Genomic DNA, 20106 nt, shown 5'->3' with positions numbered 1-20106 from the left:
TTGGCTAAACAGTTATACATTCCGGAGTGTAATATGGAATACAATTTAGATTTTTTGGCGATCTCTGAAACGGCGAGACTTGACTTCTCAGTAAGTCTGTTTAACCATCTTTCTGGTGGGATAGACTTCACTTGGGTTTCACGACCGCCTAGAGGTCGTTCTGGGGGCATCTTACTTGGCGTAAACATGGGGACTATGGATGTGTTGGCTAGTTCGGATGGTGAGTTTCACGAACTCCATATTCGCAACAAGGCTGACAACTTCACAAGGACCCTCGTCGCCGTGTATGGGGCAGCCCAAGATAAGTTCAAGGCTGTTTTTCTCCGTGAATTGGTTAACCTGGCAAAAGATAACCCCTACCCCAGTCTTATAGGAGGGGATTTTAATCCGCTTTGATTCCCAAATGAGAAATGCCGCGGTATGTTTGATAATCATTGGACTTTTCTTTTCAGCGCTGTCATCGACAATCTAGATCTACGAGAGGTTTCTATGGTTGGAAGACAATTCACTTGGGCGAACAGTCTCCGGACCCGACATATGAGAAACTAAATCACGTTTTAATGGATACCGACTGGGAATCTAAATTTCCTATGGTGTCTGTTCGTGCGCTACCTCGTATCGAGGCCATATCAGACCACACACCCATCCTCCTAACTACTGGTTTGCCACGACCACAACATAGACGCAAGTTCAAGTTTGAACTTGGTGGTTGCTTCGGGATGGCTTCCATGACATGGTCAAGGAGGTATGGTAGAAACCGGTGGCCGAGCATACTCCAATACACAAATGGAATAATAAAAAGCATGTATTACGTAAATTCGTTCGTGGTTAGGCTAGGCATACGGTGGTACGTATCCTGAAAAAAGGAGAAGCTTTGTCTTTCATCTATCATTGATGAATTAGAAGCTTTGAAAGACATTAGACCTCTATCTGAGCATGAAATCGAGATCAGGAGTCAATCGAATGCTCAGATAGCTATCATGTCGCATGAAGAGGAACTCAAATGGTACCAACTTTCTAACTCTCAATTAATCCTAAAAGGTGATTCAAATACTAGATATTTCCATGGAGTCGCCAATGGCAGACACCGGAAGAAAACAATTCATTCCTTACACAAGGATGAGGGCACGATTGAGGTGCATGAGCAACTTAAATCTTATATCACTAATTATTATTAAAAAACCCTGTTTGGAGGCCCAGAGAAACGAAACTTCTCGATGGATGAGTCCCGAACAGAAGACATTCGCCAGGTCTCTAAGGAGAAAAACAACTTCTAACAGCACCATACTCCGATGAGGAAGTTAGAAAGGTGGTTTTCTTCATGGAGCACAATGAAGCCCCTAGTCTGGATGATTTTCCCTCAGAGTTCTACTAGAACTTCTGGGAAGTCATCATACCAGATCTCCTCCTCTTGTTTAGCTACCTATACATGCTGGCCAACTAGATTTGTTTAGCTTAAACTTTGGTGAGATTATTTTATTACCTAAGGTTAACAAGGTTGACACGATACAACAATATAGACCTATTTGCCTCCTTAATGTTAGTTTTACAATATTCACGAAGGTAGACTTAATTCGGTTGCTGAACATGTGGTTTATCCTTCATAGACTGCTTTTATGCAAGGTAGACACATCCTAGACTGCATTGTTATCCTTCATGAAACGGTCAATGAATTACATCGAAAAAAGTTGAATGGGGTGGTACTCAAAATAGACTTTGAAAAAGCTTATGACAAAGTCAAATGGCCATTTCCTCAACAGACTCTCGGAATGAAAGGATTTTCTGCAGAGTGGCGCGCTATGATCCATATCTTTGTTTTCGGAGGCAGTGTTGCCATTAAGATCAATGATGATGTTGGCCACTATTTTCAAACGAAGAAGGGATTGCGACAAGGTGACTCGCCATCGCCCATGCTATTCAATATAGTGGCGGATATGCTTGCAGTCATGATTGAGCGTGCCAAGACTGATGGGCAAATTGATGGGGTAGTAAAGCATCTAGTTGATGGTGGTCTCTCTATACTTCAGTACGTCGACGATATGATTCTCTTCATGGATCATGACCTCAAGAAAGCGAGAAATATGAAATTAATTTTGTGAGCATTCGAGCGACTCTCAGGTCTTAAGATCAATTTCATAAAAGTGAATTGTTTTGCTTTGGCGAGGCTCAAGATGAGGCTCACCTGTATGTCGAACTATTCGGATGCGGGTTGGGCCAGTTTCCGGTCACATATTTGGGGATACCGATACATTATCGGAGGCTCACAAATGTTGAATGGAAACACGTCGAGAAGAGACTGCAAAGAAGACTTAGCAGTTGGAAATGTAAACTGCTATCTAAAGGCAGAAGATTGGTCCTCATGAATTCAGTACTAAGTAATATGGTACTATATATGATTTCCTTCTTCCAGTTGCCAAAAGGAGTTTTACATAGATTGGATTATTTCCGATCAAGATTCTTTTGGCAAGGAGATTGCGAGAGAAAGAAATATCGACTGGCTAAATGGGATGTGGTTTGTCACCCCAAAGACCAAGGCGGGTTGGGCATTCATGACCTTGAGGTTAAGAGTAGGGCCTACTCGGTAAATGGTTGTTTAAATTATTAACGGAAGACGGGGTATGGCAAACCCTCCTCAGGAGGAAATATGTGGGCTCCAAGGCGGTATCACAAGTATACTGGAAGCTTGGGGATTCTTACTTTTGGGCAGGTCTAATGGCTACAAAGAAATATTTCTCCTGCTATGGATGTTTCTCAATTAAGGACGGCTTGAAAATTAGATTCTGGGAGGATAAGTGGCTACGAAATGCCACTCTCCGGGAACAATATCCGGCTCTGTACAATATTGTGTGTCACAAGGGTGATACTAGCTATCGCCACGGTAATGGAATCATTTCCGCCAAATGTGATGTTCAGAAGGGATTTAATTGGACCCTGACTCCAATCATGGAACATCCTACTCGAGCGGTTTACCATGGTGCATTTGTCACATGGGTCTGATGTATTCGAATGGAACCTACATGGGAACATACAGTTCTCAGTGAAGTCTATGTATAGAGCATTAATCCAGTCTGATGTGCGAGTTCATAATAATAAGAAGATCTGGAAGATGAAGATGCCGCTTAAGAATAAAATTTTGCATGGTATCTTCGTCGCAGAGTAATTCTTACTAAAGATAACCTTATTAAGAGGAATTGGCATGGAATTCTGCAATGCATCTTTTGTCACCATGATGCGACAATAAAGCACTTATTCTTCGAATGCAAATTGGCTCGTTCTATATGATCAGTCATCCAAATAGCTTTTGACTTGTATCCTCATTGTAGTGTTGCTAATGTATTTGGCAATTGGCTACATGGGATTGATCACAGGTTTAGAACTCTTCTTAGGGTGGGAGCGCTTGCTGTTATTTGGTCGTTTTGTCTATGTAGAAATGATAAGGTTTTTATCGATAAAAGTACTTCTCTTATGCAGGTTATCTACAGATGTACCAGGACTCTTCATTTATGATCCTCTCTACAACGAGTGGAGAATCGATACCTATTTACAGAGGTCTGTACACGATTGGAGGCTGAGGCGAGGGATACTTTTGCCTAACATGAGTGGCAGCTTGATCTTAGGACTGCCCCCCTCCGCTTTAGGTGTTATACGAATTACGTTTCTTTGTATTTTGCCTTTTTATTTTCATTTGTATGAGAGAACGTTGTTTGGCCGCGTGCATCTTAGGTATGCAGAGGCCGGGTGTAATGCTTAAATCTTTTAAGTAATAAAGCGCCCCTTTTCAAAAAAAGAACGGGTAGGGATCTTGGAACCTGAGTTTTTTCTTTTCCTCAGTTTTCCACTAGTTCTTGTCTTTCTTCTTCCAGATTTTCCGCTGATTTTCTTTTTTATTTCTCTTATTAGTTTTATTTCGTTCATTTTTTTGTTCATCTTTTTCCATTCTATATTTTCTCTGCATGAACTATTTTCAAGCATGTGATGAATTAACAAATACTCCCTCTAGTCTATAATATAAGATGTTATTATATCTAATATGTGAGCATATTGAATGTAATAACGTATTATATTATGGGACATAGGGAGTACATGATGAATTGTTTTATATAAACACATGAGGATTATTTTACAAATACTCGATAATCATTGAGTTTGTAGACTACACTTTGCTACAACTAGACCAGGTTGTTATTGTTTTTTAGACCCTATGGCGGCAACATTGCATACTATTTTTTCTTTTTCCTGAAATGTGGCAAACTAATTCATCACATATTGAATAGAACAAGTCCTGGCTAGAAGCATCCAAAGCATGACTGTACACTAACCAAATAAACTAACAACAGTAACACTAAAGATGATCCGTGTGGAGGAATAGTAAAAATGATGTACCCTAAGGTGTGTCCCAATCTTTCAATGATAACACAGTGCTTCCAAGATGCGTAGTAGAAGGTCTTGCTTACACTCGCTCCTATAGTTAAAAGTAGGCACAAATGAAACTCAATCGAACAAAACCCCAAAAGCTACTCCCTCCGTCCCATAATGTAAGACGCTTTTTGACACTACACTAGTGTCAAAAAGCGTCTTACATTATGAGACGGAGGGAGTACAAGGTAATCCTGGGAGTAGTGGCCATGGACAGTTTTTAAGACCAGGTATCCTGTAAATATTCTACACGTGCTATTTTGGTAATCTCTATCTTCTTGGACGTTTTTTTTAGAGAAATGGGACTTTGATTTGCCTGAAGACGCTGTAAAGTTACAAAACATGGACCCAGTCTAGACTCATCCAATTCAACCTTAGTTACCACACCAACCAAACGGGATAGAATCAGGCCGTCCTATATGGCCTCTGCCTCGTCGGTGGCGAGGTGAGGCCGGGTACAAGTGCAAGAAAACAACCTACAGTGTTAAGATCTAGCACCGAAGCAGAGTACAAGTCCCTTAAGAATGCAACAACAGAAGTAATCTGGGTTCAGTCGTTGTTGCAAGAGCTTGGTATTATTGAACCCAAAGCAGCAACATTATGGTGATAATTTTGGTACCATTTATCTGTCAGCCAATCATGTGTTTCATGCAGGTACTGAGCATATTGAAGTGTATTACCACGTTGTCAATGAAAGAGTAGCAAACAAGTTGCTCAACATTCGTTGTATACCTACAAGAGATCAAGTTGTAGGTTTACAAAACCATTGACAGTACGACAGTAAGAAGCATTTAGGCGCAATCTCAACTTAGATAAGTTGTGATTGAGAGGGGATATTGAAATACTTTTTATAGTTTGTATTCCATAGCATGTGTGGTTGTTGTAATCCCGGTGATTGGCTTAACGATTGGTCCCAGCTGCAAACTCTTCAGCCTAGCTTTTACAGGCATGGGTACTAAATCTCTCCGTTGGTCCAAGCCTCCAACTAGGCCATTCCAAAATCCACCGCTGCTCTTCAGAGTGCTTAGTTAATGTCTCCTGCCTGCTTGCGTCGGCTTTGCCCATCCTGTGTATCACCGTGCCTAGGTAGTAGCCTAGTAGGTACACATGCTGAATCCTACTCCCTCCATTCCAATCAACAAGATGTGCACGCATACCAAATTCAACTTTGGCCATAGATTAGACCAACAAAATATGGATAATATATGATCAAATTATACTGTTGAATTTGTTTTAAAAAGAAGTTTTTAGTGGTATAATTTTAAAGTCGAAAGTATATATATATTTGACTTAATTTAAGATCAAAGTTGAATTTGGGAAAGCGTGCATGCCTTGCCTTATTCATTGGAATCGGGGGAGTATGACATAAGATCACCATAGTCTGAACGGCATGTCAATCTTGCCGCCACCACCGTTCAACTTGACCGAGTTCGACGAAATTAGATTAGTTGTGAGGTTTGGTGAATGATATGTTTGTGAACTATATTGTTCCGGCACGACAAGTTCTATGACTAAGAACACAATTTGTCAGGCCACATTACATCTGCTAAATTTAGGAAGATCATATCCCATATTGTGAGTTTTGTAAAGCAATAATTATATTTTAACTAGACCATCATACCCTCTCGTCCGAAGAGGCACATCTTAATCTCAAGCGTTGATTTTATTAGAGGGGGTGTACTGAAGTGGAACCCAAAGTTATATTATCCCAAATAAAAACTCCACCTACATAGCAATACTTTAAAGATCAGTTCTTTGAACAGTCAAAACGAACATTATCGGCATGCTAAAATTATTGGCAGCTATCTTTCCTTTTGGGGTATGCTCTGCTGGCTCCAACATTGCCGCAATGGCAGCCCCAGTTTTCCTCTTCGGTCTTCACACTCCCCTCTCTTCTATTATTTCACCCTCCCCTAGTTAATTTCCTATTAGCTAGGTGGGACCCTTGTGTGACCTAATTAACTTAGATTAATTACCTATTAACTTAACACTATCCCAATCAGCCTCTATCAGGTGGGCCACCCCTCCAAATAATTTGTTAAGCTAGTTACAAAAAAAATCAAAGCACCAAACATGGGCCCATGTGACTTTCAGGCCGGGTCCCACTTGTCATCCACTATGAGCTTGTCCCACATGTAGGTCACATATGGAGAGTCTTTTTTCCAACTATAGACCCACATGTCAGTGGCAATGCACACATGGGCAACTATGTCCAGAAAACATCTAGAAGATGGTCAAACCTGTTTGACCGGATGGAAATGGCGCGGCGGGGTATTTCCATAACGCCATCTAACGGAAGAGGGATATAGTTGAGCATCGTTTTTAATCAGGGGGTAAAAATGAGGTCGGGCCAAAGTTAGGGGGGAAATGGAATTGGCCTTCTGTTAAAACAAACTTGCAAGTGAGAAACGAGGCCTGGAAGCTGATGACTTGGGTGCTGTTGCGTTTAATGTGACAGTCCGATGCCGTAGGGCACGGGTGTGCTACTACTGTCGTGCCGGGCACCGCACCGTTTGCAGTCGTGCCAACACCCACTGCGGCCAGCTGGACAAGGTGGTTGGCGCCGCCAAGGTGCCATGCCCCTACAAAGGCGTTCGGCTGCAAGCGCTACGTGGTGTTCCATGAGGCCGCGGACCATCGGCGCGCGTGTGCCAGTGCGCACCCTGCACCTGCCCGGAGTCTGCATGTGCCTTCGTGGGCTCCCGTGCAATGCTGGTCGACCACTTCGCCGCCGATCACCAGCGCCCCGCCGTCACGGTCCGTTACGGCCGGTCTTGGAGACTGAGCTTCTCCCTGTCACACGGCTGGCACCTGCTCGTCGAGGAGGAGGACTGCAACGTGTTCCTCGTCTCCCTCCGCCCGCTCGGTGAGGGCACCACCGTGTCATTGATGTGCATCAGGCCGGACGGCGAGGCCGAGACAGGGCCCAGGTTCTGGTGCAAGCTCTCCATGGAGCGCCGTGGCGGCGACAAAGACTACAACCTAGTCCTCATGACCTCGCCAGTGAGCAGCAACGCGCTGTCCACGGGCGCATCGGGGTCGGGCCAGGTAATGTTCTTGGTGGCGCCCCAGGAGCTGCCCTCCGGCGACACGATCACACTCAGTGCCCGGATCGATTTGATCCCACCTGCCGCCGTCGGTCCCAAGTCAACTACACCACAGGCTAGGGCGCCGAGGAGGATGCATGAAGTATGTGTTTGATCTCGTTCATGTTATCCATATTTCTTTTGCGGAAATGTTATCCATATTTAATATATGATTAGTGCATGCTAAGCTAGATGATTAGTATGAATGTATGGTTAGAAACTAGCAAACCTACTAGACCATGGACACACGCTGCAAGTCCAAACCACACATGTACTAGCCAATCGACCTAACCAATCAAGATTATGGTATTCAGCAGTAAACTAGTAATGCAGCTAAGCAGGGAAGGATTGCTACATGGTATGGATGATTAATATGAATATACCTGGCATATGACTGTTAAGCTATTTAGGCAATATCAGTACTAGATCAGTTTGACTTGGTAGTAATGCAGGTAAGCAATGGTAGCAGTAATATGTAGTTAAGAAAGGGTAGGAATGCTTCACCCTTTGTTCTGAACAAATGGCCTAAATAGTAGTAATGCGGCTACTGGTTTGTATTCGATCCGAGTGAAGTGCAACCAATTGAAATCTGAAGATCCTGCACCAGGATTTATTCTTTTCTTTATAACCTACAGCCGAGTATGTATGGCAAATTATTCATTTTGTGAACCGTATTGTTCATGTTCAGATTGTTCACTGTTTTGTTCATATGAAAGGAGCTTCCGTAAATCATTTTTTTTAGAATTCCATGAGTAAGATGCATGTAAATGTATCCTTCTGAAAAACTAACATCATTTTTCATTTTTGTATCTGAGATCATTTTTTTTTCTGTGAGCAGGCTGGACCCGATGCTCAAAGAACCCTAAAATTCAAACCGAAGGTGATAATGTGGACAAAGTCACATTTCAAAGAGTCTTCAGAGACGGGCCAAGTTGTATGTTATTGTGTATCAAACTGGGGACAGAGGATCATCCTTCTTTCAAAGTTTGTATTCATGGTTCACATAAATCGTGGTACGTTTTGATGTAAACTTTTTGGTACTCGGTGACTTTAATTTGTTATGTTTAATAAAATGGTTGTGTGCATCACACGATGCAGAGACCAGGGTCATCCCCTTTTCGAAAAAGAAAATGATCAACAACATTTGTGTCCAGCATAGCGTAAGATATAAGCTTCGACTTTGGTTGTAAATTCATCTGTGAACACAAGTAAAACCTTAATACCATAACTTCACGAGATACCCAAGTTGTCCAGGACAAAAGGAAAAATATTCCTCAGATAGACGGTGCAGCGCTAGCAGCTTCACACATACAAATTTTGTTCACTAAAAATGCGACAACAGTGGTTTATAAGGACACAGGAGGCAAACTAGACCAACAACATCAAAATAGTTTCATGGGGGATCATATCCAGTGACCAGTTGACAACCTAGCTTAGTTTGCGACGCCAACCGATAGGCTTTTTTGAAGATTCGTTATTGCTTGTTGAGGCAGTTGATTCTTCTGCTGGCTCGATGCTACGGGGCCTCTTGCGCTCGACTGCAAGCTCTACAACAGCTTTTTACTACCTTTACGAGTCTGGTCGAGCCTAGGACTTCTCCTAGGTGTTTCAGTATGGTAGTTCTTCTTCTTCGTAGGACGTCTCCCGTACTTCCTTAGCGGCATTCCATTATCTCTTTTAAATGTGAGAGCCTTCGGAGTCATCAAAGTGGGACCTGTAGTGATATCAACTTATCTCTATCATGCTGTCTTTGTTAATTCACAATAGGGATTGATGATGCAATAATTGGTTGATATGCAACATTTTCATGATGATCACACAACTTAACAAAGAATGTGATAGAGAAGAGAGTAATTACTTGGGAATGGTAGTGTTGTTGTTGGGGAATTCTGTGTTGCAGTGATATCAACAGGACCCTTTTCCGCAACCGAGGATGGTGTTGCAGTGGTACCTGTCATAGTATTTCTGGACTGAGTAGAGGGCCCTTTTTCAATCTGGTCTGGCTGTAATGAAGGTGGATGAGCCGTCGAAGTGGGGCCTGCAGCAATGTATCAACTTCTTATCTCTATCATGGTGCCATTGTTAATTGAAAACAGTGATTGGTGTTGCAATGGTGGTTTAATATGTACTATTTTCAACACACAACTTAACAGAAAATGGGATAGAGAAGAATGTAATTACTTGGGAATGGTACTGCCATTGTAGTGCAATTCTGCATCGTAGTTGTATCAAGAGGCCCATTCTCCTTCAACGTGGACAATGTAGTAGCTTGCATAGTATTTCCATACTCGGCAGCTTCTTGCATTCCATCACCAGCACCTTCGACAATGCATAGGAGTACCAATCAGCACCCACTCAGCTGTCTCGGGCGGCAAAGCTTTCAATTAGTGAGACTCCCAAAAAACACAGCACAAATTTGACCGACCATTAATATCTTTTATACTAGTACTACTTTTTATGTTCCCAATACATCTACTACATGCAGCTATTTCAAAATTCAAGCTTGACAAAGAAGTTAACTTTTTTTTGGCGGTGAGACAAGCAGTTAAGTTAATTGTTAGTCAAACATTACTTTTAGAATATTTGTCATCTTTTAGCCCCAAATTCCGTCGCGGAGCAACGCGAGCATTACAAAGGGGTCTGCCCGATCATACTACCCTTCTTGTTGACTCCGGCGCGACTCACGTTGGCAACAAAAGCCGTTCAAACTATTGTGGTTTAAAAAAAACTATCAGACTGGTCATAGTGGGAAGTAACTTAGATTAATATCATAGTAACATAGATTAGTATCATAGATTAGTATCATAGTAGTATCATAGATTCTATGTTACTACCTCTATAGTGCATAGTAACATAGATTAGTATCATAGATGATCTCATTTATTGCCATGCATGACACATAGTAGCATCACATTTATTATTTTATGGTATCTACCTATGTTACTATAATCATCTCTCTCTTCTTTAATTGTTTGCCACATAAGCATGTTTGCGAGTCCCAAGTGCATGATACTACTTAGGCTGGTTGTAATGTTAGTATCATACCTAGTATCATGCACGTCAACTAGGAAATTTTGATGATGTGTCATAGAATTAAATGAAGAAAGAGAGAGTTGAGTATCATATCATTATACCGTATCATAATAAAGGTTGTGCTACTATGTGTCATGCATGACAATAAATAAAGTACTACATGATACTAATATATGATACTATGCATTAGGGAGGTAGTATCATATACTAGTATCATATGCATGATACTAGTATATGATACTCTCCATTACAACCAGCCTTATGTTATTCCCACTATGGCCAGCCTCATGGTTTGAAAAGGAGGACTTCCTAGAATTGGTAGCCAAGGAGTGGGGTAAAGAAAACCGAGGAGGAGTCTAATGTCGAAAAGTGGCAGTATAAGATCTGGCATTTAAGAAAAAATTTGCAGGGTTGGGCTAAAAATGCTAGTGGGATTTGTAAAGTGGAAAAGAAAAGACCTTTCAATCTCATCAACGAGTTTGATATAAAATATTAAACAAATCCTTAAAGAAAAGGAGATAGAAGCGGCACTAAGAGCTAAGGTACGATAAGTAGTACAAAGGGATAATAATACTTAGTTTCTCCATCCGATTGCCAATGAAAAACACAGGAAAAAATTGTCTAACTTGAACAAGATGAGGGTACAATAGTAGGTCCAAGAACCTTAAATTGTATATATTGAATTTCTATTATGAAAAGCTCTTTGGGGCTTCGGTAGAGAATTTTGTGTTTTTAGATGAGGGGCCAATGGAGGATATCCCACAGCTTTGTGCGAAGAAGAATGAGGTGCACAATACTCCTTTTATGAAAAAGGAGGTGTTTGAGGATATCGCACAAATGAAGAATAATAAGGCGCCATGTTGGAAGTGTTGGGGGATTATTAAGGGTGACTTGATGCCCATGATGCATGATCTTTTTAATGGCCAGCTTCAGCTTAACTTTTGGACTATTACATTGCTACCTAAGAAGGATGTAGCAGTTTGCATTGAGCATTTCAGACCGATTTGTTTGATCAAAGTTAGCTTTAAGATTTCTACCTAAGTGGGAACTAATGATCTCACACAGGTTGCACATTCTATGGTTTAGCCGACTCAGACTGCTTTCAAGCATGGGCAACACATTCTAAAGGGTGTTGTGGTTCAACATGAAACCTTACACCAAATTCATTTCAAAAAAACTGGATTGAGTTGTTTTCAGAATGGATTTTAAGAAGGCTTACTAATAAAGTTAAGTGGCCATTTCTACAACAGGATTTGTGTAGGAAGGGTTTCAACTCGGCCTAGAGGAAGCAGGTCGAGTCCTTCATACAAGAAGGCAGTGTCGGGGTCAAGGTAAATGAGAATGCAGGTCGTGATTTCCAGACATAAAAGGGATTGCATCAGGGTGATCCGATGTCTCTTACTCTGTTCAATATTGTTGCAAGGCAATCCTAATTGGTAGAGCCAAAGAGGACGATCTAGTAGGGGGGCTCATCCCACTTCTCGTGGACGGGAGTGTCTCCATCCTACACTATGATGATGATACTATAATTTTCATGGAGCATGATATGTCCAAAGCGAGAAATACGAAGCTATTTTTATGTCTCTTTGAACAACTGTCCGGGCTGAAAATAAAATTCCATAAATGTGAACTGTTTTGCTTTGGATGGGATAAGGAGGAACATGAAAACTACAGACAGTTGTTTGCCTGTGAGATTGGATCCCTCCATTTAATTATCTTGGGATTCCAATTCATGACATAAAGATAACAAATAAAGAATAAAAATGTATTGAAGATTGTTTTAAGAAAAAACTAAGTTGTTGGAAGGGAAAAGTTATATCTTATGGGGTATGCTCATACTTATCAGCTATATATGTTCTTATGAGCATATCGATGTTCATGTTATCTTTCTTTGAAATACCCTTAAGGTACGGAAAAGAATGGACTTCTATAGGTTGTGGTTCTTTTGACGAAGTGACGAGAATAAAGTAAAATACAGTCTAGTTAAGTGGGACATATTGTCTAGGCCAAAAGACCAAGGAGGTTTGGGGATTGAAAATGTAGAAGTGGAAGATAAGTGCCTACTTAGTAAATGGTTTTATCGGTTATCCTCTAGGGAGAAGGGGGTGTGGCTATAGTTATGGTTTAAAAGATATCGACACTCCAAAACTTTAGTGCAAGTAATGGCACAGCCGAATGATTCCCCCGTTTGGAAGGGTTTGATGACAACTAAGATAACAATCTTCAACAATGGTAAAATTATTACTAGGAATGGGCACACAACTAGATTTTTTTAAGGATACTTGATTTGGGGAGATGCCTCTAGATCTGCATTATCAAACGCTTTATAATATTGTGCAGTGTAAAGACGCATATTTGTGAGTACAATATTACATTCGATTCCCTTAAATATACAATTCAGGCGGGCACTGGTTGGGAAATGATGGATCGATGGTTGCAAGTTTGTAGGTTGATAGAGGGTCAACTTTTCTAATGAGCCAGATGTATCCCGATGGTCCCTTTCTGATACGGGCATGCTTTCTGTTAAATCTTTGTATGTGAACTTGCTTAATAATGGACCAATCCGGTCTATCCATATATGGAAAACAAAGGTTCCTTTAAAAAACAAGATTTTTATGTGGCTTGTGATACCAACGAAGTACAACTTGGTAAAACATACTCCCTCCGTCCGGATTTATTAGGCCTAAAGACAACTTCTCTTAGATCAAGACACATAGTAATTTGTTCACATTAATTCTTCTACTCCACTCCCAATGCACTCTCTCACCTGCATGCAACCAATGAAAAAGCATGCATGAAGTGTATTAATTTTTCAGTCATGGCACCAACAACAATGACTTTCAATGCAACCAATAAAATAGTTGCATGCATACACCTTTCCAAAGCGGGGCCTTATAAAAGGGGACATGCTTGTGATGCTGAGAGGCCTAATAAACCCGGATGGAGGGAGTAGGTGAGAGGGGAGTAGACGGTGTTGTGCTTATGACCACAAGGAAACGATTCAACATTTATTTCTCGCATGCCAACTAGCGAAGCTATTGTGGCAAAAAAATACATGTGTCCTTTAATGTACCTCCAACTAATAGTATTCCCAATCTGTTTGGTAACTGGTTAGGTGGGGTTGAGCCTAATATAGCGGCACAAATTCGCATGGAAGTTTGTGCATTACTTTGGGCTATCTAGAATTTTCCGAATGATTGTGTGTTTAACAAAATACATGTGTCCTTTGGGTCATCTATTTTGGAACGGAGGGAGTACTTTTTCCAGATTATCTACCAACATGTGGATGAATCCGTATGTGATCATTACTATACCATGCGAAAACGAAAGAGCTTATGGCCTTTGGGTGCAACCTATGGGAGACAGTAACACGGACTACATACAAACAGTGTGGATCGCGGTGTAACTATAGGGTAGGTGTTTATGCATGGTGTCCTATTTTCGCGGGTGTGGCTATCTGTTTACTTTCTTGATCTTGATTAGCTACTGGAGATATTAATTGTACTCCTACTTTGATACTCATTTCATTTTAATAAATGATCGTGTGCATTGCTGGATGCAGAGGCCGGGGTAATCTTTCAACATATGATGGGTTAACCAAAGTATGGATATACATACTACAAAACTAAGGGACTTTATGATTGGTAAGATACCCAATATACTGGAAGAAAAAAACATAGAAAGTTGGGCGATGACATTTTTTGCATTGAAATGATCTCTTCGAAGTGTATATCTTGTATATGCCTCCAGATTTCCATTCATATGTTCATATCAACAACAACTTGAAAAAATAAGAAGATTTACACTTACATATTTTACGTTTATTAGTGATTAGTATGAAGCTTGAATTTATTATTATAGAAAATGTCTGAGAATATTAAGTTTAAATTTAAGAAAATATTGGTGTGAAATAAATTCATCAGTGGTTTGGCAGTGATGAGCATAGTTAATTATTCAACAACTGATGGCCATATGATGTTGCAACGTCATCTATAGCAAAACCTATAGCCGGCAAGTATAATACTTAGATATAAATATGTAGTACTTATTTATATATATACATGACCCACCTCACTCTTTCACAAAATCTCTATGAGCACGTGTTGAAGCAGGCTGTTAATCTGTAGCCCGCTTCTCTTATCTCTTCTCCAACTCATCAATCCTTTTATTTTTATTCTGCATATAAATTTTGTTTGAAGTCAAACTACATAAAGTTTGACCAAATTTATGTTAAAAGATATTAACATTTAGTTATATAGTATGAAAAATAATTTCATGACACATCTCATGATATTGATCTCATATTGTTAATGTTGATATTTTTTTTCTTATATAGTTGGTCAAAATTTACAAACTTTAACTTCAAACAAATTTTATATGCAGACTAAAAAGAAAAGAAGGAAGTATATTGTTTGTAGTTTTGTAATCCACCTACTTCACCTTATTATATTTGCTCTTATGTCTAGGTGCACTAGACGCACCTGACCTCGAATTCTGCTATCTTGGACGGGTTGATGTGCCCTTCGCCGACTTCGTCTGGAATAGCTTTGTCTCCTTGAAGGTTTGATTCTTCGGCTATTCTTGCAATCCAGGCCCATTATGCCCCATTGAGAAAGATATTATATTTGACGAATTTGTGTTTGCTCACGGACCCAACACAACCTCCAAAAAATTATAAAGCATGCTCCATATGGCTTTTGGTGAGTCTGCTAGATTTGCTCTAATTTTGATCGCCTATTTCACCCAAAAATTATAAATTACATGACACATAAAATGTATATACTACAATGTTGAATATGAATCTAATGGTTTATTATTTTAGTATAAAACTCATATTTTGTTGATCACAAAGATGGACTCAGAGTACGAGGCAGCCTTGCATTTGAAGTCAATCCTCACAAAGTGTGCTGTGATCAGAAGAGTATGCATGCATGATAGTACTAGGCGAGTTAATGCCTATCACGCGGGAGGCTGATGGGCGCATAGTAGTAATTGTGTGGAGCAAGTCCCCACGAAGTGCTTTGTGCTGTTTTCACACGCCACATCGTTTACCCCTTTGGCTTCTACTAGTACTGCGTGCATAAGTTGAGCTGTGTTGCATTTTCTGCTTGGCCTTCCACCTTGCCAGCGATGGAGAACGGCGGCGAGCCGAGCAACAAGAAATCGAGGTTGCAGGAGGAGGAGCCCATGGCGGTGAAGCAGGAAGGGCTAGAGAGGAGGCAGAGCCAAGGCGGCGAAGGTGCGCTGTTGGCGGTGGAGGACGAAGCCATGCAGGTTCCATGGGTGGCCGCGGAGGTGAACCCGCTCTTCTATCTCTGCTTTGCATGCCAACTCCCACTCAGGCCTCCTGTGCACCAGGTAATTCTTCTCGATCACTATCACTGTCATGAAATAGTAGCTTAATTTGTGAGTGATTGCGTGCAGTGCGAGGGCGGCCACAGGGTGTGCGGCAGGTGCCATGGCGACCGCTGCACGTCGTGCGACCCGCCGACGGCCTACATTCCCTTCCCCTTCATGGACGACGCGCTGCGCGCCGTGCAGCTGCCGTGCTGCTACAAGGCGGACGGCTGCGGGAGGAAGCTGATGTACCACGAGGCCGCCGACCACGCGCTGCAGTGCGCCTTCGCGCCCTGCCACTGCCCGGGGCACGGCTGCAGCATGTGGGCCTCCCCGCCGGCCCTCCTCGACCACATCGCCGCCGCCCACTCCTGGCCCGTCACGGAGGTCAGCTACGGGACCCCGTTCAGGATCGCCGTGCCGCCTCCGTGGCGCGGCGGCGGCACGCACCTCCTCGTCGAGCGGAACGACCCGCGCCTGTTCCTCGTCACCCTGTCCGAGTTCGGCGAGGCCACCGCTGTGTCGGTGGTGTGCGTGCGGGAGGGCACGGCGGCGGCGGCGCCCCGCTTCAGGTCCACGGTCTGGGCTGAGGTTGCCAGCAACACGGAGGAGAATTTGTTTCGTCGTCTGTCCACGGTGCCGAGCAGCAGCAGCGGCAATCTTCCCGGTGAAAGGCCGCCGGTGTGCCTGCTGGTGCCACCGGACTTTGGGAGCGAGAGCGAAGACCTCTTCCTCGGTGTTCGCATTGACAAGCTCTGATCCATCGACGCCGCCAAGTCTCATTATAACCTTATTATATGATCCATGGTAATCGTAATCCATCCGCCTTTTACTCTAGTAGTTGGTACTGGTATGGTAGTACTAGCAGAAAATGTCAGGTCATGAACTGCTAGGCACGCGATGCATGTCTTTTGGGTTGCATTTTCGAATGGAAGCGGCGAGCAACAATTCTTATGTCGTGTCTGATCAAGATTAATTATAATGTTCCCTCGCAAAAAAGGATTGGTGTGTTGCTTTTGTGTCTGTGTTGAAGGTTGTGAGTGTTTTCTCAATCAATGTGTTTACACAGGTCCATCTTGGATGGGTAGAAATTATATGTTCTGCCTATGTATCTTTGTTGATAAACAAGATGATTAGTATTCCAGAAAAAAAATAAACAAGATGATTACAGTAGAGTAGATCTAATCTATGAAGAGCTAGCTTACAAGTTGATAGCTTCCGATGTCATGGCACACTCAGTCTATGTGTGGCACAGTGAACATGGGGTCATCGCCCCTAGGAGACACTATCTTTGGTTGAGGTGGTCCAAATACACCCACTCAACGACGACAAGTCCCCTCCCCCGACTAGGTATCCTTACTCAGAGAGAAGCCCCCCTCCCCAATGGGAAATGAGCTGTTGATGCTTCTAAGGAGACGGGTCTAAAAAGTATCATCCAACCATATTTCCTAAAAGTATATTTCCAATCATCCTAAGGAGAGTGTGGGCACTTGACCTTGCGAGGACATTTCATATAGTTTCATTATTTCAAACAAGACCAAGAATTCATCTTTTGGCCCTCAAAAAAAAAAGAATTCATCTTTTGGGCAGGTCTGGACCTTATGTGAGGAAATGACACCCAATAGCGGAAAAGCACCCCCACCCCCCCACCCGACCAAAGTCCGGTGAAGATTTTTCTAGGACTGACGCAAATTTCGAGTGGTGTTGTGATTGTAGTTGAATCAAAACAGTCAATAGTGTAGGGGTGGTTATAAGAACCCACCAGGTAGATGAATCGTGCACAGGGATATGAATAGGGCGAGTCCATCTCCGGTAACCATATTCAAATACTAGGAAAAAATTATTATGCAAATTTTAAAATATATTATGTAAATGAAAAAGTTCAATTCATATATAATATGTTTATCATGTATGTAGAGAAACATCTTCACATATCTGAAAACGATCATCACATATTTCAAAATTTTCATTGCATATTCATAAAAATGATTATCAAGCATTTGTAAAAAATTCCCCGCGTATTTAGATAAAACAATTCATCATTCATTTGCTAAAATGTTCACCACATGTTTGCAAATACGTCATGTATAAAAAACATAGGAAAGAAAAAAGATGAATAGAAAAAACGAAATGAAATAAAAGAGAAAAAAACTAATAAGAGAAGCAAAGAAGAAACCAGCGGAAAAACTAGAACAAGAAAGACAAGAACCAGTGGAAAACTGAATAAAAGAAAAAACTCACGCAGGTTCCAAGTTCCCTACCCGTTCATCCATCAGCCCATAAGTTTGCTCTTTGTGCCTTCCTCGATAGCCGTCAAATTGGACTCCATGCACGGGCACCGGCACCACCTTCGCATTTGTCACCGGCCACCGCTGCCAACACTGCCGAGTCATATTCCATGGGTACCTCCCTTGTGCCTCCCAAATGATTTTAGTTATGGTTAATTTTCTTTTCTTTATTTGAACCTGTAATATTGTTTCTTTCAGATGGAGTGTGTACAATTAGTACTCATATTTGTTTTGTTTTGTTTCGTTTGATTGACGACCAGTACTCATCTCGTTTTTGTTTCATTGTCTATCAGTACTCATCTTGATTGATCCGTCGAAAAGGCTATTGATTTCCAATTAAACCAAGCAGGCTATTTATCAACTAGGGCGAGTCTGAACTATCACTCGCCTTCACCTATTCGCCAGTGGGCCGCAGCTCACTATCCAGCAATCTTTTCTTTTCCATGTGTATGCTCACCTCGGGTGCAGTTGATATATTTATTTTACCATCCGTCACTTGCTCTAGTATCAGATCTTTCGTCGTTTTTCTGTTCTGTGGCTAGCCAACCACCGGTATGAGCGCGTGACGGGCTGATGTCAAACCAATGAACATTTGTGAAGGGGCCCCGATCGAATTTGAGGTGTTGCAACCCCGAAACCCTGTTCTTATACTCGAGATTTCTTGATGACCGAAGAGATAATAAGACAGTTTATTCATTCATCTTAAAGATACCTTTTTGCGGTGCCTCTTGTTTGCGAACTAACCAAGATTTGTGAGTAGTCCCCACAGCCCACATGTGTGCTCACAAAATATGTGGTGTGTTTATGCTATGAGTTGGTATCATGACTCCGAGCTTATCAAAAGTGAGCAGCATCCTGGCGTCAACGATCTGTGTGGGTCCGAGCCTTGTGATGGCGACGGGCATCGTGACATCGGGGATTTGAGTGACTTACGACTTGGCAAAGGCGTGCGGCGTCGGGGATCAGTGTAACTCCAAGCTAGTGAAGGCAAGGGGCGTCGTGACGTCGACGAGCCTTTCACCTTTTGCAGGAAACGCTCTTTACTTTACTTGTTTTTTTACTTCGGCCGAAAATTGTTTAGATCAAGCCATCTAGCTTCATCAATTCACGGCTTACACTTGGTGAGGATTTGGCACCGTAGATTGCCATGTTGTTGTAGCACTGAAAACTAAAGGTGATTAGTCACCCCTATAGGGTAGGTTGGCGTACGTTGATAATATTGACACACCAATGTTTTTTTTTACATGTTCAATCATCTTGATGGAGCACGACCTATTCGTAAGATATGAAGGCATCAAGGGAGGTCTGTTGTAGAGTGAAATAAAATTGTGGATCATTTATATGGACTATGATTTATACATATGCCCAAAAAATTGATTCCATTAGTTATGAAGAAGTTTGAATTCCAATTCATTTAAATTTAATTCAGATGGGTTTCAATTAAAGGTATGAGAAAATTGCGGTTTAAAATTACGGGAACTTTTTGGAGGCTAGGAATGTGACAAGAAGGCCATGTGCAAAGTTGTGGGGCAATTGGAAAAAAAATGAATTTGTAAATATTTGAATCATGTGCAAATTGGATACTTCAAAAATCTAAACGCACGATACTTCAAAATTCCATGTGTTACTCAGAAGATTAATGATATTGTTGATTACATGAAATGCAAACTATGAATTCGATAAAAAGAACAAGCATAAAATAGGGTTGCTACTGTTGGCATGTTACAATCTATGCTCTGAAACATGCACTTTTAGCATTGCTTTGAACTGTGCATTTCTGCTCCTTATGATACTCTTTTAGTTGTGGATTTGCTAATTATATTTATTTATTTTTGATCGGAGCTAATTATATGTTTGTACTCCCACCGCCCGGCTTTATTGGGCCCATTGAACAGACGTGTTTACTTTTCCCTGGTTCCTTCCGCTTCAACAGGCATGCAAAAATG

At 41.6% G+C, this 20106-nt stretch overlaps 1 protein-coding gene across 1 annotated transcript; it reads left to right on the top strand.

The window, feature by feature from the left end:
* Window positions 1-15665: 15665 nt before the first annotated feature.
* Window positions 15666-16854, top strand: LOC123067158 (putative E3 ubiquitin-protein ligase SINA-like 6). Its single transcript, XM_044490078.1, has 2 exons — window positions 15666-15893; window positions 15960-16854. Exons 1-2 carry the CDS (start codon window positions 15666-15668, stop codon window positions 16629-16631), a joined length of 900 nt encoding a protein of 299 aa, XP_044346013.1. The 3' UTR covers window positions 16632-16854.
* The last annotated feature ends 3252 nt before the right edge of the window (window positions 16855-20106 follow it).

Source organism: Triticum aestivum, chromosome 3B (assembly GCF_018294505.1).
Source record: "Triticum aestivum cultivar Chinese Spring chromosome 3B, IWGSC CS RefSeq v2.1, whole genome shotgun sequence".
NCBI classification, from domain to species: domain Eukaryota; kingdom Viridiplantae; phylum Streptophyta; class Magnoliopsida; order Poales; family Poaceae; genus Triticum; species Triticum aestivum.
The sequence above is the reverse complement of the archived record's forward strand: the minus strand, read 5'-3'. Positions and strand labels throughout refer to the sequence as shown.